General features: G+C 25.9%; 1 protein-coding gene across 4 annotated transcripts in view; it reads left to right on the forward strand.

The window, feature by feature from the left end:
* The first annotated feature begins 11,822 nt into the window (after positions 1-11,822).
* The window catches only part of LOC100207616 (nardilysin), a 105,332-nt gene continuing 89,569 nt past the window's right edge, over positions 11,823-27,585 (forward strand). The window contains exons 1-3 of one of the 4 annotated variants that reach the window (XM_065816383.1): positions 11,823-11,956; positions 12,788-12,869; positions 20,122-20,209. In XM_065816383.1, coding sequence (XP_065672455.1) covers positions 12,793-12,869; positions 20,122-20,209 — 165 coding nt within the window. In that variant the 5' untranslated portion in view covers positions 11,823-11,956; positions 12,788-12,792. Of the gene's footprint in view, positions 12,023-12,787; positions 12,870-20,121; positions 20,210-27,585 lie in introns of all 4 variants that reach the window. The other 3 variants (XM_065816386.1, XM_065816385.1, XM_065816384.1) reach the window with 3 other exon arrangements.

Consider the following 27,585-nt stretch of genomic DNA (forward strand, 5'->3'; position numbering starts at 1 on the left):
ATATGTTCTTTGTCCCCAAAACCAAGATCTCAGCCATCGGTATATTCTAAAGGTCATAAATCATGGTGGCGACAATGTGATCGTTTAGGGAAGTTTTTCATGGTGTGTGGTGGGCTCGTTGCATAGAATTCAATGGAGAATGGATCAACACACGTACAAAGAAGTACTAGAAAACGTCATGTTGTCATGCTAAGGAAAACCTTCCTTTGGTTTGACAGTTACAACAAGACAACGACCCCAAGAACACCGCCAAAATGTTAAAAGGTTCTTTAAACCTAGCAAGATTGATGCTTTGGAGTAGCCCGCACTGTCACCAGACCTAAATCCGATAGAAAATTTTAAGGATGAAGTTGACAGAAACATAAATCGGTTGACCGCATCAAATTTAGACTTTGGATCGAAATAAAAGCTGCTTGGGACGCCATTACGTCTGAATGATTCCAAAATCTCGTCCAAAAAATAATATTCAGTGGATATTTAACTAAAAATTAGTTTACTTTAATTAAAGTTTTGTAAAACTATTTAAACAAAAACTTGTCGAAAAAAAAACGAAATGGTAGTTTTGTACAAGGTGTTATTTAAATTCACTCCAGATTCTGTAGCTATAAATCTTTATATTAAATCTAATATTTATATAATCATATTTTTCATTTTTATTTTATTTGAAATATTTTTTATTTTACTAAATTGGATATTATCTTTGCATGATATATTTCCAAATAAGTATGTATAAAAATTAGACGTCTCATCAGATGTCTGAAAGAAGACATCTGAAGTATGACTTAGAAGCTTCATTAAGACGTCTCTGTTTCATGACACATTTCAAAAAAACTTATACAACGTTCAGACATCTTAACTGTGTTGAAAAAATGTTTGAAATAATAAATCTAATATGTGATCGTCTTCAAGGCGTCTTTTAAATGTTTAGTTTTAATTTTGGCGTCTAAAGACATCTGAAACACTAAACACACGTTTTATAAATGTCTTAGAGCCTACTGGGATGCCGTCAAATTTTTATTGTAAGGAAAGTAGGAAACCATTAAATTTTCTTTGTAACCCTTGTAGGGTTGAGAGGCAAACTTTTTTTTGGTTTCTATGGAAAAATTTTTCCTATTAAAATTTGCTTTCTTCTATTGAGGTTCAAAAGTACAAAAAAATAATTTTTGAATGTGCATATAATAATAAAATAATTTTTATAATGACTCCAATTACTTATTTTTTTTATTGATACTATTATTTAAGAAAACTACTTTTTTTTGAGTCTTTTTCAAAACATATACAATTTAGTTTGTTCCTACTTACGCTCAAGCTTTCATTTTGCGTTCGTTTCAAGGAAGGTTTCTTTTTTACAAAAAAAGAAACCTTTAATTTTTGCCTAAAAATTTAAAGAATGGGTAACTCATAGATCCCGGTCATTACACGAAATTGAGTTGATAATATGCTCGAAATTTAATGATAAATATGCTCATAAGTAAAAGTTAATTATACAGTAACTTTTTTTATGTACAAAGCAATGTTATAGCAACTTTTTTTTACAGTTTTTTATAGACTTTAATATAGTTTTTTAAACTGTATTAAATAAAGAGTTTTACGATTGCTTCGTGCAGCTTTAGCAACTTCTTATTTTTGATAATAAGCAATAAAAAAAGCACCTCCTGAAAGTCAACTATTCTAGTTAACAAAATTATAATCAAAAACAAAGTTACTAAACAATTTATTCAACTCGAAAGTTATATTTTTATACCATTTTTAAGTAAACACTTCTTTTACACTTTTTCTTATTTACATTAATCTCAAGAGAGCAATTATGATCTTTGATATATTAGTAAAGCATCTTTACAAAACACCTTTACAAACTGGTTGTGACTTTACAAATAGCCCAATGGTTTCGCAAAATATTTTTTAGTTTTGTATAGTTGTTCCCATTATTCTACTAGAAACAATCCCATTTATATAATCTTTTGTGTTTTTCAAGTAATCCTGTTGTTATCTACTCTGTAGTGTTTTTCAAGTAACCCTGCAATTATGCGTCATCAAATAGAAGTTTATTTATAAACTTTTCGTGTTTTTTTAAAAAGATTTTCAAAAAGTATTTCAATGAACTTATATTAATACGTTTTGTTAATTCTACAATTCTATTTTGGTTTTTTAAACTATTTTTGTATTTAAGTTATTTTTTATTTATCATTATTTTGATTTGACTATTATAAAACTTGTAAAGTATAAAATTTTGATTACAAACGTTTGAGGAGAGTTTTGCATTTTTTCCGAGATTCTATAAAATTTTCATTGCATTTCATTATTTACAAAGCTTATAGTTAAAATTTTCTCTTACCTTTTTTCCATAAAGTAAATATCAACAAGGGCGTGTACGGAATTTTGAGACTTTTTGATTTGTAAAAGAAACTGAGATTTAGGGAATGAATTAAATAAACTTTAAACTAAAATATGTAATTTGCACTTTATAGATTGTTCTTATGTTCCATTATTAACCATTAAATATAAAAAACTACAATAATAAAATTATAAAAAATAGTTAACAACAAATTAAAAACTGAAAATTTTTTTATTTTACTTTAAATATTACTCATATAGTTAAAAACTAATCCATTAAGTGACACCAAAAAGTGTTTAATTGTATTGTCTCAGTTTGACTAATCGACAAGGTAAGACAAGATAAGTCATAATAAGACAATAGCTTTTAAACTGTTTTTTTAGCTTTAATAGTTTTAAAAAAGTATTTTTTAAAATCCAGCATTCAAAAAATTAATGTACACCGTCTGAACAAAATTTTGTACATCGTCTGTACAAAATTTTATGGACATCGTCTATCCAAGATATTATGAACAGACGATGTTAAAAACAATCGCTAATAACGCTAATAAAAAGTTTAAATTAAAAAAAAAAAAAACTAATTTTTTTAAATTATCATTTGTATAAATGGAATAAAGTTTTATTGGCTGTTCTAAAAAATATATAACTTTAGAGTTTCATTTACTTGAATCCTTATATTTCTTATTAATTATTGATAAAATATTGAAAAGTTGTTTACTTATATAAGAGTTATATAATTGTTCAAATCTTTGATGAACATCCTACATATTCGAGTGGTAATAAAACTGTCGTTAAAAAATTATAGAGTTTTTTTTTAAGAGACATACAAATAGGAAGTGATGATAATTTAACAGTATAATATTTATGATGTTGTTTTTCAAGTTATAAGTTCAATTTTAAAAACGCTCCATTAGTATATTAGTAAAGTTAAAAAGATATTTTACGTTCCGTCATTCTTCAAGATTGACTGAAAAGTTTAGGAACACTGGGAGTTAAAAGATTGACTAAAAAGTTTGGGAACACTAGGAGTTAAAAGATTGACTGAAAAGTTTAGGAATACTTGGAGTTAAAAGGATCTCAAAAACAAAATAGAGCTCGATGCAATAAATCAATTTTTTTTTTTTTTAAAAAGTCATCAAAAAATACATTTAATTGGTAAAATATTAACTACTTTCCATGTACTGAATACTATATATGTATATATATATATATATATATATATATATATATATATATATATATATATATATATATATATACATATATATATATATATATATATATATATATACATATATATACATATATATATATATATATATATATATAATATATATATATATATATATATATATATATATATATATATATATATATATATATATATATATATATGTATATATATATATATATATATATATATATATATATATATATATATAATAATAATGATATTAATAATAATAATAATAATAAGTACTAAAGTTTAAAAGCGAAAAAACTACGCTAAAAAAACTAAACTGAGCTACTGAATAAACCTGTGTTAACCTGTTTCTGCTGTGACAAAACATTCTTACTTTTAGGACAACCCTTATTTTGAACCCTTTTTTATTGTTCACAAACTAAAAATAAAATAATTCAAATTAAAGTATTTATATATTTTTATAAACTTTAAAAATAAGATGATTAATCAAAAATTTAACAGTGGTTTTAAAATAAATTTTCATTTTAGCTTAAAAAAAAAATACTACAACTAAATATAAGACAAAAAAGTCCTAAAATAAATGATACTTTTAATTTTTTAGGTATATTACTAAGAGATACAAATGATTCATTATTTTTCAACAGTGTATTGTTTTACGTTGATTTTCTTTTCGATGGTTTTGAATACAATTGTCTGCTATGTTATCGTTTTCAAAATGTACAGCTCAGAAATTTCTAATTTATTCACAGTGAGCATTTCAATTGCAAACATGCTTCAAGTATTATTTGGACAGATTCCGCAAACATTAATGGAAGTTTCAATTTTTTTTAATAATACTACTACTTTTTTTTGTATAGGAAGTGGCTTTGCAACATTTTCTCTGGTAATTGTAAATATAATGCACTTTTCAGTTTTTTCGGTGATTAGGGCAACAGGTCTAAGAGCTCCTATGTTTTACTATAAAAATTGCAAAAAACGTAACTACAAGATAATCTCAATATACTTTTGCTACGCATATGGATTTTTTTGGGGATTATTACCTCTAATCGGTTGGTCAAAATATGATTTAGAAGTGGATTTTTTTAGATGCTCTTTAGATTGGAAACTTTCAAGACTAGATAGTATTTCATTTGTTATTACAGCAATAATTTTTGGCTTTTTTTTACCAGGAATATTAATATTAACTGCATTACTTTTTAGTAATAAAACCTCAACCCGCAGAGAAATCCAAATTCAAGTTGGTTTTAGTCAAATTGGCAAAAAAATTTACTTAAAGATGTATGCTATATCAGCAATTCTAGTTTTTGTAGTCTGGATTCCATATATTGTAATTAGATTTTTTATATTATTTAAGATACAAATACCAAGCTACATGTTAAGTGCTTCAGCATTACTATCAAATTTATCAACTATTACTAATGCATTATCAAACTGTTTCCTTAATAAATCTTTTCAGCGTCATCTTGGAAAACTGAGTTTTTTTGCTTATTTTAAAAAAAAACGAACGTTTTGTGGAATCCGTATGCAATCATCAATAGTACCACTAGAGCACATAAAAACTTATTAAGTGCATATAAGCTTTTAAATTTTTATGTATAAACTATGCAGTATAAAGTATTACACAAAACAAAGTATTACACAAAATGTACATACACAGTGACACAAAAGTGATTCAAATATATTAAAGTACACACAAAATATATTGCACAGTGACTCAAAATAACAAAGAATGGCAACAAACCCCTAACAAATGTTTTAAATGGAGTGCCAATTTTTAAATAATATTTAATTGCAGTGATATTTTTTATTTTAAAAGTAAAATTAATTTTTTATTAAACTTTCCTTTTATATTTTATAGTTAAAAGAAGTTAAAAATTGATATTATTTTCAGCGAAATCTGAAAAACAAGATTTTTATTTAACTAAAATGGAGACTTTTCAATTTAATTAACTTAATTAAGTTCATTAACTTAATTTAATTTAAATGTATATTTACTTTTAACATAATCTTTTGACTCTATATATTTCAAATATACTGAAAAAAAAAAATCAGTTTTTTTTCGTTTTTATAATATATAATGGTTTTTTTATAGTATATAAAGATTTGTTAAAATGTTTATTGTTTTAAAGAATGATTTATTATTCGATAAGTACAAAATGTTTGAAAAAGGTTGACTCAACAACTACAGTTAATAATGCCGCCTGGCGGCAAAATAACTTTCTGCCGAAAGGCCGACTGTTTAGGGAGGCGGAAGCCGTTGGCGGTGACCTTCCAAAAAATTTTCAGCGGCAAAATGTTCTGACAGCCGTCTCCAGTGGCTTCTGTGTTTATATTAGCTGCAGTCAGAGCTTTTTTTTGGAGGTAAAGAGCTTCGGAGACTAACGCCAAGTGGTAGTCGCCTCCAAATGAACTTTTGGGGGCAAAATGATTTTTAGGACCACCTCCCATGATTTCTGTCTCCCAGGTGGCTGCGGTTGCCAAATTGGAGGCGAAAATATTTGCTTCCCGCCGGTGGTTGCAATGAAAAATAATTTCACGTTTGTTTTTAAGTTAACGAGCAATTTAAATAATATTTAAGAGCAAATGTTAAAAAATTGACATCAAAGTTACGTTTTATATGATTTATGGGAACGTCCATAAATTACGCAACGCTAAATTTATCAATAAACAAAAAAAAAAGATCACAAGTTTTTCCTTGCAAAAAATTAAAATAGTCTTCAAGTTAAATGAAACTCGCCGCGCAAAAAACAGATGATCTCCTACTTCTTTTTTTTTTTTAAAGAATTAAGGATTGTGTGATTTATGGACGACTCATATTGCAAAAGACTTGGACTATTTAAAAAAATTATTTTTTTTAAAAAACTATCGAATAAATTAGAAGTATTCAAAACAAAAGTTAAAAATTTAAAATTTTACTTCCATGCCATTGCAATGCATTGCATGGCATGGAAGCCAATGCCATTTTGCCAATGCATTGGCAAAAAAATAATTTTGACAAAAAAATTTATATGTAATTAAATTGTCAGATTTTGGTAAAAGCTTTTTTTGAACAAGTGGACAAGTATATACATGTTGACAATACATATATATGTTGTGTGTCTTAGTGCGTAGTTTTTGTCAATGCACTGCGTGTCAAAGTGTGGCAAGACCATACGAAAGATTCCTCAAATTTTAAAATCTTAAAAATGTATAAGTATGCATCGATTAACTTATTATATGAAACTTTAAAGTATAAAAACAATTAATAAATATAGTTTTTAATGAACAATAATTATAGGGAAAATGTAATGCTATCTCATTAGGTGACTTTTTGACATCCAAGGAGCTACACCATCTTTAATTCCGATTAGTTTTATTTAATATTAATTTTATTTTCTGTAGCCATGTTGAAAATTTTTTGACAATAAGCATCGGTCCTTGTTTGTTGTTGATTTGGAGAAAAGATGCTCGATGATTGCATACTGCAAACGTTTAAACACATGCTTTGGAGTTGTTTTAGAGGTGGCCAAGTAGAAAAACCTGTAAAACGAAAAAAAAAAGATAAATTAGGTTTATTTGCATATTTTGGAAGTACAAGTTTTGGATTGTGGTACAAAACTTATTGATCAAAGATTTGTTTTCCAACAAAAAAACGATCTAAAACATACAGCTAAAGTCGTAAAATAATACTTACGGAAAAAATTTGAGGATAGAGTACAGCAGAGTACTACAGTTAATAACTTAAATAATAATAGTTAAAAGCCAACTCAAAGTCTTGATTGCAATTTAATAATAATAATTGAAATACCTTTGGGATCACCTATACAGAGAGGTGCGAAAAAACCTTCCAATAGGGAAAAATGATCTAAAAAACATCACTTCAAAATATTTGGAGTGCTGTTGATGGCTAATATTTACATCTGCTGTATAACAGATTGCCTGGTATTTTCCAGGCTCTCATTAAATCAAGAGGCGGTCATACTGATGAAAATACAATTTAATTTAAAGAACTTAATTTTGACTAGTAATTTATAGCTTTTCTTATGGAAATTGAGTAAGTTATATAAAGTTAGTAAATAAAAATATTAATTTTTGTAATTATTACCTTTACAAAATTCCAAAAATTTATTATAAAATCTAACTTTTTGGTAAGTGGTATTGTGGTTTATCCTCCTCTAGCTAATTGCCATATACCTACAGCTAATTGCCACATACAAAATCTGCAGAAAACAGATTCAATGAAGCCCGTAGAAAGCAGATTATACACCTCTACAGATTAAGAGAAAGTAAATTTTGTAAAGAAACGAAGTGAAATCAGTAAAAGAAAAATAAGTAAAAAATAAGTTGTATTAGAAAGCAAGCTCAAAGAAAGCGGACATTGCAACTGATGTTAGGGCTATTACACTTATTTATAAATATTGTATTACCATCTGACTACAAATTTTCGCTAAGTGAAATTAAACTTATGGACGGTAGTTTATATATATATATATATATATACTCACCAGTTTTATAGACATTAATCAAATTTGATTCGCTCCTAGTTTGATCCAAGGGCAGATCCATTAGTAAAGGAGGGGAGGGGGGGGGAGGGATTATGGTAACTGCCTTCCCCCCCCACCCCCTATCTTCCCTTCTTTGATAATTTAGACTTTTTTTTCTTCAAAAAGTTATAAGTTATTTTTTTTTTCTTCAAATATTCAAACAAGTAGTCTGGTCGCTTCATGTAAAAAAGAAGGAAAACTAAACATTTTGAGTGGACATTTTAATTTTTGTACAGACTTGTTTCATATAACTTAAGAAGTTTAAAAGTCTTTCCGTGCCACTAGAAAACTGCTTATAACTTTAGTTAGAGACAAATATAGATGTAACTTATTGAAAAGATTTCAAGTATAAAAATATACGCCTTGTTGTTAATAAATCGAATACCACAAAGCATTAGTTAGGTTTTCACAAGTTATTGACAGGGGGTTAACAGTCTGTAGAATTAGTTTTTTTAAATAAAATTACTAAAATCTTTGTAATCAAAATTTCAAAAACCTTATTTGAAAACAAATTTGTTTATAATTGTCTTTTAATATTGTATTAAAATTATAAAATAATTTTAATTTAATAAATCTAAAAAAGAAAGTTTGTTCCCGTTCTTTGTTTACGTTAAAAAATGTTCACTTTTCAAAAACCGTTTACTAAAATAACAATTGTTTTTGAATATAAAAACATAAAAAATCTACGTCGGAATAATCTTGTTGACTTAACATCAAGTCAACGAGAGTGTAGGCGTGGATGATGCATCCTCATCTAAGCGCAGAATCTCAGCTCGGAGAAGATAGATCATGTAAATTAAAAGTCCCTTGGATGGGAAATGCAAAGCAAAGAAAATTACCCTCAGTTTTCACTTTTTTATATTGTTTAGGTACTACTTCAAAGTTAAAATAATTTACTTGTTTCAGGACAAATTATTGCAGATGTAGACTGTTGCAATTGCTATCACAAAAAGACTAATAAAGATAGGAACAGATATGAAACGCTTACAAAATGCGTAACGGAAAGTGCTGAAAACATGTTAAAAGAAAAAAATGTAAGTATAGCTGACATTCCACGACTCATGGTTAGTATATCGGGCACAGAATGACAAACCATAATTTTCTTAGAATTATATTATCATCGGTCTTGTTACCTTAACTGTACGACACCCAAAAAAAATTCTTTTTATTTTAACGAAGATGCATATATTCGTTAACTCTTCGACTATGTGAAAAAACATGTATTAGACAATTTAGAGATTATTCATACAAGCAATCTATTTGAATTTTACGAAAAAAACTGCACAAACAGAAAAAAAAATTCAGATAGAGTTTTGTTGTGGTCACCAAAATACGACTATTCTTTCTTATACATCAATACCATTGAGAAGGGGAAAATCATTGAAGTTTTTTAAAAAAGATTGAGAATCTAGAAAAAAAGATTAATCCAAAACCGATTGAACACCTTATCGATCATGTCGCACAAGAGATTCGCAGCGAGGTTTTTTCTATGAAAAAAAACATATTTTGAATGGCCTTCTAATGAAAACGAGTTATTAAGATTAAAACTGAAATTCCACCTCTTCTTCACCAACTTTTTGCGAAAGTTCTATTTTGTGCTAGATTTAGTAAATTAAGAATTGTCAAAATAAACTCTCTTTGTGAAGATGTAATTTTTAATGTAACAAACGGCCATCATGGATGCCCTAAACACGTGTTACTAGAGTTAAGTACCAAACAAAAAACTGGATCAAAAGAGTTAGTGAAATGGCTAAGTAAATTAGGACATGGAATTTCCTATGATGAAGTAAATTATTTAGAAACAGCTCTTGCAAAAAATGCAATGCAAAATCAAATTTTTTTTTTTTTTGCCCTTTTGCTCTCCAGCCCTCAAAATTTTTGACCTTCGTTTGGGACTACAACGACATAAACTCCGAAACTTTAAACTGAACCTCTATGCACTTTACAAATGGTATTGTCATTCAGTTACAAAACCTCCGTCAAGTACACAAAAACGGGGTTAACGAAATAATTTCAAGAAAAAGAAAAAGATCCTTTAAAGCAACTGAGAAAGAGCTACCTCTGTTCGTAAAGCATAATTGGGAAGAACCAGAAAAACTACGTCAAAGGCGTTGTCAAAAGACAGTTACTGGTAGCTTCAGAGAAGAAGATTTCTTTTGGACCTTACTATATCATTTTTCTAATTATATCACAAGTTTAACTGGGTTTAACTACCTAATTACACTTAAAAGGATACCAAAAGATATCCACACTGTTAGCTATCTTCTTGCTACCAACTCATCACCTACTAACTTGAGCACAGTTCTTGAAGTTTTGCTGAAGTCCAAAGCTAAAGCCAAGATTTTTGGTATCTCAGAAAATGACATTGTAATGGATCAAGCTATATATGCAAAAGCGATGGAAATCCTGATGAACCCTAGTCATATTGATCTTAAAAGAACCATTGCCCTCCGAGTGGGTGCATTTCACACATCTTGTATTTTTTCAGCTGTTAATGGTAAAAGATTTAATGATGCCGGATTACAAGACTGGATAATTGAAGCTGATATAGCCGTTGAGTGATTTCTTTATCTCCTTAAATTTTATTGTCATTGTATTATTGTATTGTAATATTCGAGCAAAATTTTTTTGATCGAAGAAAGTCGAAATACTAAAGATATATATTTTTTATCTTTAAGGTGCAGCCGAAACGCAATGGTAGCGCACTTGCCTCAGAAACAAAGGATCAGTGGTTCAAACCCCACCTCTGGGCACTTTTAGCAACATCGGTTAGCAAGGAGTCGAGACCTTTCAATTAAATGCTCATCCGCAGTGCTCTGTGATAAGACCGTAAGGACTTACAGGGGCACCTAAATAAAATTAAGTTAAAAAAAAAAAGTAAAAGTTCATTGGCGCGTATTTTGAAGGGAAAGCAATATAACCGTGCCGTTCGAATTTTTAAATACCTGTATAATGCACTAAACTAGCTGAGGATAAAACATTTTGAAAGTTGGTTAGTTGAAAACAATCTTTCTTCTTCGAATCACTTCTCGTCCTCACCTGAGTTCAGTAACTGTTTCAAGGAGGTAAATATGTTTGCCTCAAAATGCTTCATGTCTGTGAATTTAATGTTGATATCAAAATTATGCTTTTATCATTTCTGAACGAATTATGACAGTTTGAAGTCCGTGTTAGATGATGACTTTTTTAAAACTTTAGATGATCACTAAAATGTGTTAAAAGATATTGATATTTCCGGACCAACTTATGCTTTTTGGTTTTCCCTTATCGGAATGTTAAATATTTTTTTTTGCTTTGCTCCGTTCAACAAAGGTTGGTAACTTATTAGAGGGCAACATGCCAAATGCTACTTTGGTTTTTTGCATATGATCGTCCAAATTATTCTCGTTTCTTAAGTTTCTATTTGACCGAAATGATTCAACTTCCTTAAACTCATCCAACTATTTATAAAAACAGGAATGGTAACTTCTCCGTATGAAGAACGAGCGGTACTTTAAACAAAGTTCCGTCTGACCAATGCATTGAAGAAACTATTAGTCGTGATCAGAATTGCACACAAGTCAAGAAGAGGCTGATACAAAAGTATTCTTGTGCCCTTAGCACGCTGCATCTAGTAGTTTCAAAACCGTTTGCATTCGCACGGTTGACACATATATTGCTATTTACGCGTTGCACTTCCGAAACCCACTTGAAAAACACATTTCTGTGGATATTGGCGTTTCTACTGAAAGACCGATTCCTCAAATAAATCTTATATATATATATATATATTTTTAGGAAGAGTTTACCTTTCGTTTAACGTAAATATATATACTTTAAAAAACTTAAAAGCGTGACGTCATCAGTATCAAATAAGGGCCCAAATATGACCCTTTAAGCCCTTTTAAAATTGCCCGTAAGTTTTTCTAAATATGTTTTTATTTACTCTAAGGTTTTCTCAAGAGGTTATCTCATGTTTGACGTAAGTATGTATTTTTTAGTTTAATAAAAAAAAAGTATGAACGTGACGTCATCAGTACCAATATATATATATATATATATATATATATATATATATATATATATATATATATATATATATATATATATATATATAGTATATATATATATATATATATATATATATATATATATATATATATATATATATATATATATTGGTACTGATGTGCAATATATATATATATATATATATATATATATATATATATATATATATATATATATACATATATATATATATATATATATATATATATATATATATATATATATATATATACATATATATATACATATATATATATATATATATGTATATATATATGTATATATATATATATATATATATATATATATATATATATATATATATATATATATATATATATATATATATATATATTGCCCATGCCACTACAGTTTGTAGAGGCATTGGCATTACTTGTCTTGATGAAAAAGACATGTAATGCCAATGCCACTACAAACTGTAGTCTACAATTTTTTAACATTTTTTCTAAGCTAATTGTAATATACAATTTATTGCAAATTTTAATATATATATAAATTTGCAATTTATTAACAAAAAGTTTAGTATATATTAAATATTTTCATTTTTTGTCAAAGCTTGAATATTATTATTCCTTTGAAAATGATTCAAATACTGTTAGTAGATTGATTTCATATAAATTTTAATATAAATATAATTTTTATACTTATACAATAGACTAGATGAGTCAAGTCCAGCCATCAACAATGCTGTCTAACTACTCTCCAATTAAGCCATTTACTGATTATAGAAGTTACAGGTATAAAGATTTTATGTGGTCTATAATATATTATTGAATTATAATAATTATAAGTAAGAATGTGTTTGTATACCTATGTATGTATGTATATATATTGATATATATATACATTAATATATACTTTTTTCTTACTATAAAAGTCTCTTTCCACTACCAGATAATGATATACAGATGCACACACACAGATGTATATATATATATATATATATATATATATATATATATATATATATATATATATATATATATATATATATATATATATATATATATATTTCTTACTATAAAAGTCTCGACTACGAAATAAGGATATATATACATACATATATATGTGTGTGTATATATACACACACACATATATGTGTGTGTATATATATGTGTGTATATGTATGTATGTATGTATATATATATATATATATATATATATATATATATATATATATATATATATATATATATATATATATATATATATATATATATATATATATATATATATCAGTGAAGAAACCAGAGTTTATTTGGGGATACCCCTCCTCCTCCCCCTCACTCACTCTCTTCCTCCTCCCCTAGTTAAAACCAGTGTTGCAACAATGATTTTTTATCATCATTATTTCAATCATCATTTTAATCTTTCGTGTTTATCTTGTTTAGTTCATCCTAAGATAAGGAGTTGATTTAAAGGCAATTTTTTTAATACATCAATTTACCGGTGGACGATTTAACTTTAGTTACTATAAGAAAACTATTTTACTTAAGACTTTACTAAACGCTTTTGTCACACGCTATGGTAAATAATTATTGAAAATTTTTTAAAGTATTTTAAACATTTCTTAACTATATTTTATTAAATTTAATTTTAGTAATTATTAATGTTTTAAATAATTAATAAATAAATTTTTAAATACTTTTAAAAATCTTTAATTAATATTAACATTACATAATATATTTACATATATTAAATTGCATAATATTTGTAAAATTAACAAAATAGTTTTATGTCTTGTACTCAAATAATTCGAACAAAAAACTTTAGCATTTAATAAACGTATTTAGTACCATTTTAATTTTAAAGTTTTGATTTAAATATTAGCAGAGCTGTTTATTTAACTTTTACTTAAGGTTAATAATTTTTAAAGTGGTTTTAAGGCACCTTTAAATTAAAGATAATTAAATTCATTAATTCTTAATGATCTTTAATTAAAAATAAAGTTCATTCATTCCAAAAATAAGTTTGCGCAATAGTAATAAAGGCAAATTTTTTACTTTTGTTCATTTATTATCAAAAGCAGTTTACTCTTAATTGCCATAAAACAAAAGTTTACAATACTCTGAATAGATATTTTAAAATCGTTTTATCTTTCGAAAAAGCAAATTTTTTATACATTCCGTTGTTATAAATTTTCCATTGTTATAAAGTTTTCAAAACAAATTTTGTAACAACTTTCGTTTTGTTAAAACTAATGTTTGGTTAGTAACCAAATAACAGTCACGTCACATAATTATGTAAAAAAGCTATATTTTTTAAATTTATTTTATTGACCGAAAGAAAAAATGAGGTAGCTAAAATAAGCTGAAAATTACTTATATACTACTGTGTTTAAAAGTGAAATTTTTTTTTTTTTCTTTAATAAAAAAGCAATATAAAAATTAAAAATAATTTTTGGGCGCCCATACCGCTCCAGCGGTAAAAAAGCAGGTCTGGGTTTGTCCCTGTATATATACTCAAAAAATTGTGTGTTTGCGTGTGTGTGTGTGTGGGGGGGGGGGGGTTTCCACCGACAACACCGGGTTGAAAGAGGCAGGGGTTTTAGCAAACATATTTTTTAGTGTAATAAACTTGGCCTCCCCACCTTGTCATATATATATATATATATATATATATATATATATATATATATATATATATATATATATATATATATATATATATATTTTTCCCGTCCCGTAACGATCTAAAATACAAATATAAACCATAACGTCCACTAAACAAATCGTAGCAAAATTAAACTTTTACTACTTGCCTGATGATTGTGATAACACATGAAACTCAGAGTTGCAATATTAAATTATATTATAAACATTAGCATTTAGCTAATTCCTGGTACTGCGGGTAACAGTAACATATATATTATATATATATATATTTTATTTCTTAACTACTGTAAATTTTCACACATTTGTGGAATTTGCTGACACTATTATAAAAAGAATATATTATTTATCAGGTACATTCTTAGAGGATATAACACATTTATATACCAAATTTTTTGATAAGCAACTTCCACTCATTGGACAATTGTTTTTTTGTTTACAATTACACTTTTCTGTAGCTATTTCATTTAGGATTTCTTTTTTGTTTAACAAAGCATTATTGTGATCTTTTATAATTCTTTCCATATTTTTTGTGCAACTGTAGCTTACTTTAATTGTATTTTGATTAAAAATGTGTTGTTTCCTCTAAGAATGTACCTGATAATATATATATTAGGGTGTTTCGAATAAACCAAAGTTATAAAATGTCAATCTCCATGGCTGTTTTCTGATGATGGGTAGAGTAAAAACCTTAAATTTCAAATTTCAGCCCAGAAAGTTAATCCTAACCCTTGTCTCAAGTCCCCCAAAATATTTATTTTTTGGTTTTTTCAAAGATTTTAGATTATTTTTGTTCCATAACTTTTTGTAAGTAAACAAAAAAGTAAACTCAGTTTTAACTTATATTTTACGCATATGTTCAGAAAAAAAACCAAAAGCCATGATAACAAGTTTAATATGGGAATTAAAACATAAATATTACTGATTTTTTTATTTTTATTAGTATTTTTTAATATGTTAAAATACATCAAAGCGCATCAAAATTTTAGTAATTAGCTGACTTTTGTTTTGATGCTCATATATCTTAATTGCTTATTTAAATAAGCTATTATAATTTAATAATGTTTACAAATTGTTATTGTATATATGTCATAAACTATTTTTGCAAAAATAGTTTATGACATAAAATACATACAAAACTCCCTTGGGATAATTGTGTACATGTACATAATTATCCCTAGGGAGTTTTGTTAGTTATGAAAAGTTGATTATAAAAATGTAAAATAGTACGTATGAAACAGAGTTCTTAAATGTAATTATAGTTGTCATTTTTACAATAAAGTCATTTTTTTTATTGTTAAAGATTAAGGTTATGTTTATGTTGCTATGAGATATTGCAGTGCGTTTTGTGAAAGTTATAAAGTTAGCTTTTTCAATATGAGTCAATCAAGTTTGCGTTCAAAATGCCAAATTTGGTTATTGGGGAACTATCTGGAACAACTACCTTCAAACCGAATACCATCTAAGCGTGAGGTATTGCGATACTTTTTCTTTTTGAAAGAAGAGCGTATGAAACATGATAAGTACTCTATTAGTAATACTGTTATATGTAGTAAGATAACTGATGAGCTGTGTGTTATATGAGAGAAAAGAGGAGTAAAAACACAGAGGAAAGACAAAGTAAAACAGAAACTTACAAATTTGTATGAATCATTTAGAACCTTAACCAAACATAAAGGTAGAAATGATGAAAAATGATGTTTTTAAATCGACTTGAAGAGTTTTTTTATATTTCACATCAAGAAGCAGCTGATATTGTTAAGTGTGACAAATTAAGGAACACTAAACAAAAAGAAAGTTTTTAGATGCTTTAAAGGATGGTAAAAAAGGCCATTTAGGCTCTGTTGACAAAGATTATACAAGAAAATTGCTTGAATCTATTCCTTAATCAAGCAACAGGGATCACAGCTGCAATACTAAAATGTAGTGGAGTTGATTTAGATACTGTGGCTATTTCGAAAACCTCATGTCACCGATATATTCAAGAAAATAGGGCCATAATGGAAGATGAAATAAAATCATCGTTTGTGGCTCCTGAATTTTGTGTTTTGCACTGGAAAAGTGATTGTGAGGACCCTCACAAGAAACGGTCAGATAGACTAGCAATATTAATCATGCTTGGGGCTTTTAATCATGCAAGATAGATGTCATTGATGATATACGCTGCTTAAATGTACCTCCTTAGAGATTCTATGGGCTATAATGAGGTAACTACAGCGAAGCTGAGAGATATATGTCTTTTTAATGCTCTTGTGTATGTCAAGCACTGGTTAACATGCCCCCTTGGAGTTGACACTCCTTTTAATGACTTCAAACTTTAAAAACTTTTCAATAAATTGCAGGAATTCAAAGTCATCAACAAGGAAATATCAGAAAGCACCTTAAGAATATTTAAAAATCATTTTTTTATTTAACCAAGGAGATTGCAGTTTCATCATTGGTTTCAAAAATGTTGTCTGAAAATGAAAAAAAGAATATTATTAAAAAACTCCAATTCTACCAATGTGATTAGCAGAAAAAATATTAAAGCAATGAACTTTTAAAAAAATATTAGAGTTGTTAATGATGTTGCTGAGAGAGGTGTAAAATTGATGCAAGACTTTTCATTGTCCCTCACAAAAGATGAAAAAAGTAAGCAAAGTGTGTTACAAGTAGTTAAAAACCACAGAAAGTGTTTTACTGATTTCAACTTTGAACAATCGTTAAACAAACTTTTACTGATGTAGTTACATTTTCGTAATTAAATAAATTTGTAATAGCTTTGTGTATTCCTTCATATTCAAGTGTATTATAAGTTAGAAGATATGTTTTTTTTTTAATGAGAATTTAATTGAGATAGTTACTCAATATAAGAAATACCAATAATACTATATATGAAATATACCGATAAAAATGAAAAAATAGTAATATTTATGATATTTTAATCTCCACATTAAACTTGTTGGCCATGATTTTTTTCCTGATCATTTATGTAAAAGTTAAAATTTAATTGTTTGTTTACTTACAAAAATTATAGATTAAAAATAATTTAAAATCTTTGAAAAATTTAAAAAATCACTTTTTTGGGGGACTTGGGATAAGGGTTAACATTTTAGTCTGAAATTTGAAATTTAGGGTTTTTACGCTACCCATTACCAGAAAACAGCCAGATCGATCGATCGGGAGATCGACATTTTTGAACTTTGGTTTTTTAGGAATACCCTTATATATATATATATATATATATATATATATATATATATATATATATATATATATATATATATATCAGGCCTTGTCACGAGATTTCGCTGCGTAGCGAAAACGCGTAACGCATTTCTAAGTAACTCAACTCATCAAATATATTTTGCATCGTTAGAAGTTATATTGCATCACTCGCGTCTTTTCAAGTACCGCATTGTAATTAAAGTTATTTTATTAACGCGTTAAACAAACAGTTTGTTTTTTTCTCACTATAACAAAAGTTACAAATAAAATCTAAGTTCCTATTTAAAAAATCGTTTTTATTATTTTTTTCAAATATGAACTAAATTTTATTTTGAAAAAAATATTTTTTTCATGAAACGTAAAATAATGTTTGTTTATTTTCTTATGATTTTACAGTTGATTTTTGGTTATTTTGTTAACTAATTTTTAATAAATTTTTTCTTATTTAATATGTGAACTCATTTTAATGTTTTTAAACAAGAAAGAGTTTTTTTGTTGTTGTTTATCAGTTACCGATAACATATTCGTGATCATAATTTATTTTCATAAATTAAACGAACGTCATTAAAACCTTACGTTAATGAATTAACAATAAACAAAATATCTTATTAATAAAATATTTCATCAAAATAAATCGTGCATTTTTAAAACTATTATGACTAAAAATAAATTTTATATTTAAAAGAAATTTATATATTTAATTTCTTAAGATAAAACTTAAAACACTTAATTTTTTTTTATATAATTTTTAACAACAAAAAAATTATTTAACAAACTTTCTTTAACAAAATCTATTAGTTTACAATTGCGGTTAGATGCTTTTACTTACGACTTTATTTCTTCTGAATAAACGTCACGTTAACGACAATCAAAAGATAATTTAAATATTCTAACAGATATAAGTTTTTGCGTAGCGCAAAACTGCTGAACGCGTAGGCAAATCGCCTTTTCGCAAGCAAAATGCGAGCTGCGTAACGCTTCTTAACAAGGCCTGATATATATATATATATATATATATATATATATATATATATATATATATATATATATATATATATATATATATAAATTGATAAATATATATATACATATATTTGTGCTTGAGTGTCCTCAAAAAAAAAAAGGGACAGCATGGTTAAAAAAAAAAAAAAGTCATAAAACTTAATGTTTTTGTCACTTATTTTAGAAATTTTTTTCTTTAATATAAAATTAGAACTAATAATGTACTCAATTAAAATAAAAAAGTTTTTGCAGTTTGTAGTTTAACTAAACTGCAGAAGTGGTAACTTCTGCAGAAGAAGAAGAAGCTAACTTAAATGAAAAGCTAACTTTAAAATTATATACATATTAGGTAAAATTAATTGTAGCAAGAAGTTTTTTATAATTTTTGAAATTCAATGTTAGATACTTAACATGTTTACACTATTTTAGTAGTTAAAATAAGAAATTGACAAAAAGGAGCCTTTAGAGAATTTAATAACAGGTCCAAAAAGGATCTTTTTAAAATTATGTTTTATGTTTCACATAAAACATAATTTTAAAAAGTTTTTGTATTTATAAAGTGATTTTTTAAGATACATTGATTGTGAGGGAATTGATAAAGACTGCATGTTATTGGTTAGTCAGATAAAGCGAAATTTAAACCTTTTGTTATTTCACCTCTCCAAGACCTAGAAGGCCAATACAGATGAGGAAGCTACTTAATTGTGGTTATAACCCTCTCTCAACTCTATAACTCCGAAAAACAAACTTTGACGAACAAGGCCGCTGCGCGGAGAAACAAGTTGAGCGCAGTACTACCAGGGATGTGGTGGGGATTGAACTCGGAAACTCTCGCTTATGAAGCGAGCGCTCTACCACTACACCACTACCGCATATACATTTCCAGATGAAAACTATATATTACCTGAAGTGTACTGCAAGAAAAATTAAAAGATATATACAAAATTGAGAATCTGTGGTCTATATTAGCTAAACTCAAAGACAGAAAATATAGTAAGAAAGATGAATTAATTTTGACACTCCTAAATGGTTGGAATATGTTAAAAGTTAGCCTGTTAACAAAAATAGTTAAAAGCAAGCTCTGCAGATGCCAAGCAGTTATTAATGCAAAAAGTTATACAACAAGTATACTTAAGTATAAAGTATAATTACATTTTTTATATTTTAGAGTTATTTGTTTGGAAAATGGAATAAATACTCTTTTAATATCAGATATAAAAGGTGAAACATCAGTTGTTAAAGAGGAAACAAAATTGGTATTAGAGTTTTTTTCTTCTCTTTTTCTTATTTATTTTAGTTTAATCATAAGTTTATAGTTTCACATAAGTATTTAACACCTTATTTTTCAACACATCACTAAAATGTTTTTTCCAAAAATGTATTCATGATTTGACAATGTGACTTGTTTTTGTTTTTTTAAATTTAATATAAAGTCTTCTTTTTTTTAATCTTAAGAATGTTTGTTAAGTTGGCATTTTAAAAATTAAAATGTGATTAACAATTTATGACAATATTATGTGCGATTGTTAGCATTACAAATTGGTGTTGTAAAAAGTTTTATTTTTTATACAGCATTTTTTTGTTGATATTTATTTTAAACTTATTATCTACTAGACATTATGTTTGAAGAAAAGTTCTTTCCTTCTTATTGTTTGTGTCTGATCGATAATAAAACTTTTAAACTATTCTAAGTAACATAAAAAATTCTTCAGTTTCTATTTATAGATTCAGGTTATATTTAATTCTATTTTAGAAAATATTTAAACAGCATTTTTTAAAACAAAAACCCTTATAATAATAGATTAAATAAAGAACAATTATAGAATTTAGTATTTGTTGATTAAACTTTGTTGTGATTAAAACTAATTGAAATAGAATGATGTAAAGTAATATTTAATTTTTTAATTTAAAAAGCTTTTTAAGAAAAGCTTTTTAAATTAAAAAGTTCAATTAAAAAAACTCAATTAAAATGGCGTATAACGCATATATATATTGTATATATATATATATATATATATATATATATATATATATATATATATATATAATATATATATATATATATATATATATATATATATTTAAATAAATAAATATATATTTAAATAAATAAATATATATATATATAATATATATATTATATGTATATATAAATATATATATAATATATATTATATATATTATATATATATATATATACATATATGTAAAAAATATATTATATATATATAATATATATTTTATATATATATATATAATATATATTATATATATATAATATATATTTTATATATATATATATATAATATATATTATATATATATATAGAGCAGTGAATTGTACACAGCAGTAATTTTGGTTACTTTTTATCTTTTCGTCTCGTAATTTAATGGTTACATATTCTGTATTTTTTATTTCATAACTAATCCATAACTAAGAGGACAATATACTACAATATATTTCAAATAATAATACAAATTATTAAAACTTATTTAAGTTTAGGTACAAAGAAATAAAAATGTAGAAATTTACTGCTGTGTACAATTCACTGCTTGCGACTGTATATTATATTATATTATGACAAATCAGGTTATAGTCTAATAAATAATAGTCATAAAAACTAATAATAAAAAAGTTATTATAATAATCTCAAACATATCAGTCATGATACCGTAGATATCTGAAAGTAATGATAAACAAAAAGAACAGTATAATAAAAAGAAGATATATATAAAGTTGAATTTCAATTTAAATATAAAAAATAACACTTATCTAATGGGTTCAAGAAATTAAAATTAGTGACTTTGAAAAAAAATTCAAAAAAAAGAAAGGAAAAAAAATAAAAAATAAAGATGTATAGCTTAACTAACTCTAGTATATATGCTTTGATACTAATTATAGTAAGATTCATAGTCAAGTTTTATAGTCACAAGATTCATACTTCATGTCATTCATAGTCAAGATTAATAGTCACAAGATTCATACTTCATATCATTCATAGTCAAGATTCATAGTCACAAGATTCATACTTAGTTAATGTTCTAAAGTAAAAGATAATTTACTGAAATTAAGAGCGACTGGGACTAAATGGTGCCAAGTAATACCACAACTTAGTAACATTGCTTGACTGGCAAGGTTAACAATCTCGCTCTACACACTGCTAAGTAATTCCACTTTTAAAACATAGAAAAACAGAAAATAAACATACGCAAAACTTTGAACATATTATATTTTATGGGCACCGTTTATAAAATACAAACTTTTATTTAATTACACATGTAAACATACTTATCATAAACAATAAATTAATAACATTTGAAAATATATTTGTGTATTTTTTCAGTTATTTCACTCCACTATATTGAGTTGCAGGCAAAAGTAATACCATACTTTAAAAGTATTACATACTGATTTACCATACTTTTCAATTATAGACTCAGCATGTTTAAGTTTTTCTTTAAAAGACTTTCTACATAAATTGATGACAAAACTATAACATGCACTTAGTGACGATTATTAGTTAACAAATTAAATTCTTTTAAATTTTTGATTTGATATCACAAAAATCAGGTGATATATTTAATTTGAAATTATTATTTCAATTGTTTAAATTGTTTTTTTTTCTCTTCCAAAGTTTGATATATTTTAGTTAATTTATTTAAATTTTGATTTTATATCATAAAAGCTTGATTTATTTTAATTAAATTTATTTAAATTATTAAATATTTTATCTTAAATAAAGGGCCTTTAGTATGAAAATGTTTAACTATTTAATGTTTAAATATTTAATGTTTAAATGTTTAATTATTTGATAGCTAAAACCATCAGTATTAGTATTTAATCTGAAAGTCCAAAATAATTGATTTTTTTTTTTGTAATTAATTTTTGTCGCCATATCAAATAAAATAACGATGGTTTCAGTAAAAGAACAGAATGAAGTTTAAAAAGCCTAAAATTTAAAAAGCAACAAATAGACAATGAAACTGAAGCTTCGATATTAAAGGAGCCAAAATATTTAATTAAGCCAACTTTTAAAATATCCACTTTGTTATGCTATGTGCACGTATAACACTCAAGAAACGCAAGAGAAAATGATAAATAAAAATCTCTAATGAGATTAAGATCATTACTTTTTACAATTTTCTGTAACTTATTTAAAACAAATAAAGAATATGTGGGAGTTGTGCACCAGACCTTTCATGACCCGGGTCCGGACATTCTAGTTTCTATGAAAGCAAGACACTGTCCTTCAGTTAACTTTCCTGGAAACAGGTAGAGCACCATCTTCTCCAACAAACACAACTGGAACTTCACTATAGTTTGCAAATGAAACATTAAATTATGTAAGCATAGATGATTGTCATGTTATTGCATTCTAAAATTCACTGCTGCAAGTGGGTCATAGATATACATTAAAATATGTTGGGAGAATATCTTGATCTGGCCAAAGATTACTTACAAAATGTAAAACTTGTTCACATATTCTAAAACATGGCGGCCTATGATTCATAGGTTGAACCACATTAGCTGTAAACAAAGCAAAAGAAAGACGGGCATCAAAAAATTAAATATAATAAAAAAAAAAAAAATTGAAATTTTGATCTATATAACTTTCTGTAAATAAATCTTGTAAAGCTTGCATAAAAAAGTAACATTTGCAGCAAAACTACTTTCTCATTATGGCATCTTAGAAAATGTGTTTCATCAGGAACTGTATTAGCATCACAATTCTGATAGATCTGGTTTGTTTCTCCTAAATAATTATAATCTGGAATAGTATTACTTTTTCCTATACAATGCATTCTTTCTTGTATAGGAATATTTTGTAGATTAATTTAATCTTGCTTAATACCATTTCAACTTCACTATCAATAAACATATTAACAATAATTTTACTTCACTATTATCAATAAACAAATTAACAGTAATTTTACTGTATTAAAAAATAAATGTAAAAGATTTTTAAGAATTAAAATTTTTCTATAAAACTTTAAACTTTAAATTATTTACTACTCTAAATGAACAAAAGAATAAAATAAGTATTTAAATTTTTAATAAATTTTGTATGTCACTATTATTTAAACAAAAGAAAAACAAAAGAAAAAAAACTAAATTAAACAATTAGTGTCAAAATTAAATAAAAATATATTAAAAATTTTCTATTCTAAAGTTGCTTAAATCGTGTTTTTAAGAATATATCTGAAACAAGTGAATAACAAATAATAAAGTTCAAAAAAAAAGCTAAAAAAAACTGCAATATTATTAACATAAATATTATTTAGTAATAAAAACAAAAACACTATGTTAAAACTTAATTTATTTCTAAGCTATATAAGTAATTTATAAAACTTTTTAAGAGTAAAAAAAGTGTTGCAAAATTTCTTCTGTAAAGCAATATATTAAAAACAAAATCAAATGGAATTAGTTTAGAGTATATATGATATGTAAACCTTATAATTTAACCTTTTTAGTTTAACAACTGGTTTATGATTATTATCGATACTGGAAGAAAATTAATGAATACAAATTTTAACTCATTTTGTTATTATTTTTAAAGAAAACAATATTTAAAATAAAAAAATAATATATTTAGTTATAGAATTTATTGACAATAACTATGTACAGTTCAAACAGTACTAGTTATTTTCTATATACAATATAACATTTTATATGTATCTGTATATAATATACAACCCTCAAAATTAGGGTCGGCATTCAGCAATGTGGACCTAATTACCGACCTTAAAGTGTTTGTACCAAACTACCGACCTTACAGTGTATTGAATAGGAAAATTGTAGCGATGAATTTAGATGGATGGAGTAATATGCAAAACAAACAAATAGTTTGTTTCTCTGTAAATGCTGATAATATTAATATTTTAGTAGAAACAATTAATACTTCTGGTCATTTCCATACTGGTGAATATCTTATCAGGAATATTATCTGAATTAGCAAGTAAAGAAATAGAATCTGTAACACCTAACTTTAGATGCACAGTAAAAATGGATGCTCAGTAAAAAGTTTTGTGACTGACAATGCAGCTAAAATAAAATCAATGCAACAACTATTGTTATCTGATTGAGATATAATAATTACCGGAGCAAATTAAAAAGAAAGTGGAAGGAACAAAATGACCACTTCCTACTGAAATATGCTGGAATTCTGTATGCAATTCACTTAAAAAATATGTCAATAACTGGAGTATCATCGTCAAGCGTGTTATATCGTGCTCGTAAAATTAGAATATGTTTTCATCAAGCGTGATTATGTGCGCTCAAAATAATGTCGGCGAGCGCGATCATGAAAATTGCTGAATTGTGATGCTCAAAAAAAGCTTTTTATTTTTTTATATCTTTTTTTATTTGTTACATAATTCTTTCGTCAAAAAATGTTTGAATTAGTATCACACTCATGAAACTACTTCAACGAAGTAGATTTTTATACTTCCAAACTTCTTGTATATTGTCAGATCGCGATTTTATTTTTAACTATTTATGTTATAAAAAAATAATATCAAACAAAAACGCAACTTCTTATTGCTTTAGTATTGAAGTATAATTTAGTGACTTAGTTTTGCTTCGTTGTTTTGATATACGTATTTTAAAATGTTACGCTGTAAACTTAATTAACGGTTAATGGTTTTTATATTTCTTGTTATTTTCTATTCAAATTAATTATTTAATTTTTTTCTAAAATTTCTTTTTTAAATTACGTTTTTCATCTTAAAAAAATAACACAAGAATAATTTGAAATAATAATAAGAATAATAACTTTCCATTTAATAAATATTGACATCATTACTTTGTTTCCTTTTCGAATGTCCTTGATTGCGAACATTCTAAACAACAGAATCGTTTTAAATTTGAGTTAAAATAAATAATAATTAATAAAAAACCTATACTATGAACAAAAACTAATTTTAAAAATTACTCTATTATTAATATTTATTTTTATTATAAACGATGTGTGGAATATTACAAACAATAAATCAAATAAATCTTACTTGATATTTTCACAAGATTAATAATACTCTGCAGTTTCAATTTTCTTATAGCGGTTTTCTAATTGTCTATTCTTAATTTATTTGCGCATTTTTGTATTCACATTGCGTTTCCACGTGCACATTCCATAACTGAAATTAGTGACTATTAACGACTTCAAACTGCTCATTCATTACGTTGCAAAGGAGAACGCTGTAGTGTTTTTTATATTTTATATTAGTGCTTTGATAATAGAATATCTTTAATAAAAAATCTTTTTTAAATATTTTATGAAAATAAAAAAATGATCCCGAACTATTGGTCGAGAGTTATTTTATACGCTCGTTATAAGCTGAACGAGCGTTGTTTATCGCGCCTAGAATGTTTGAAAATACTGTTTACGGGCACGTTTTACAAGCGTGATTGCGCTTACTTCATCACAAGCCCTGCATACAGATAAAGCAAAATGCAGAATATTTATTGAAAATATTTAAACCAATTGAATAAGTTGCAAAGAGATCAAACAAAAAATATGTGACACTATGAAATGTATGACATATGCTGATATTATTTTTATCTAAATTATTAACTAATTATTTTTATCTAATTATTAACTAAAAAATAATAATATTGGAAACAAGATATCTTCAGACTGTCAGTGATGCTCATTTCCTTGCAAACACACTAGATTCTAGATATTTTGAACCTAATCTTTCTGAAATTGAAAATGAAGCTACAATGACATTCACAGATAAAGAAATTAAGAACTTTTTACCAATAATATTCAAGCTGAAAGCCAAATCTGCTCCATTTTATAAAAACTATTTGTATTGTGAATCTGTTTTAAAATATGTAAAAAATTAACCAATAGAATGGTTGAAATCTCTTGAAAACCAATAGAATGGTTGAAATCATTGGAATGCAACATTATCATGGATATTGAAGGTTTGTTAAGCGCACCAGCTTCTAGTGCTGGAATCAAAAGAATTTTTTTAACTTTTGGGCTTGTTCATTCAATAATGATGTATTTGTTAATGACTTACAGCAGTAATGTAATAGAAATAATAATTTATGCAAGTAAAATGGCTAATGCTTTTTTTTAATTGAAAAAGTTGACTAAACATGGCTTATTCAAATAAAAAAGAGTTTAAACCAAAAAAACCATGGTTTATTTGGTTTTTTTAAAATAACCCATGGTTTTTGGTTTTTTTCACAATAAATGGTTTTTTTGCAACCTTTTCTAAAAATAAATACTCACAAACTTTTAAAAAGAAGAATACTTTAAACAAAGATGGAGAAGCTAGTCATTCTTTTTCGACTACTTCTACACTACAGACTACAGTCTTTTTATTTTTTTTATTTCTTCTTATTTATTTTTTTTTAAGAGAAAATACATATAAATACAGAAAAATATAAAATATACTGAAATATATGCACATTTAAGTATGTAAACTTACATGTCAACAAATAACAGTCTTATTTTATTCAGTTTTTTTTACGGAATAAAATTCTAACTTTAAATAAAACTAAATAGTAAACATACTCATATCAGTAACAGTTTGACTCTCTAAAAAATTTTATCTTTGTTAACCTTTTCAATAACAAAAAATAACTACGAAATGAATTGAATTTAGAATTTTACTAAATAGCA

Source organism: Hydra vulgaris, chromosome 13 (assembly GCF_038396675.1).
Source record: "Hydra vulgaris chromosome 13, alternate assembly HydraT2T_AEP".
NCBI lineage: Eukaryota > Metazoa > Cnidaria > Hydrozoa > Anthoathecata > Hydridae > Hydra > Hydra vulgaris.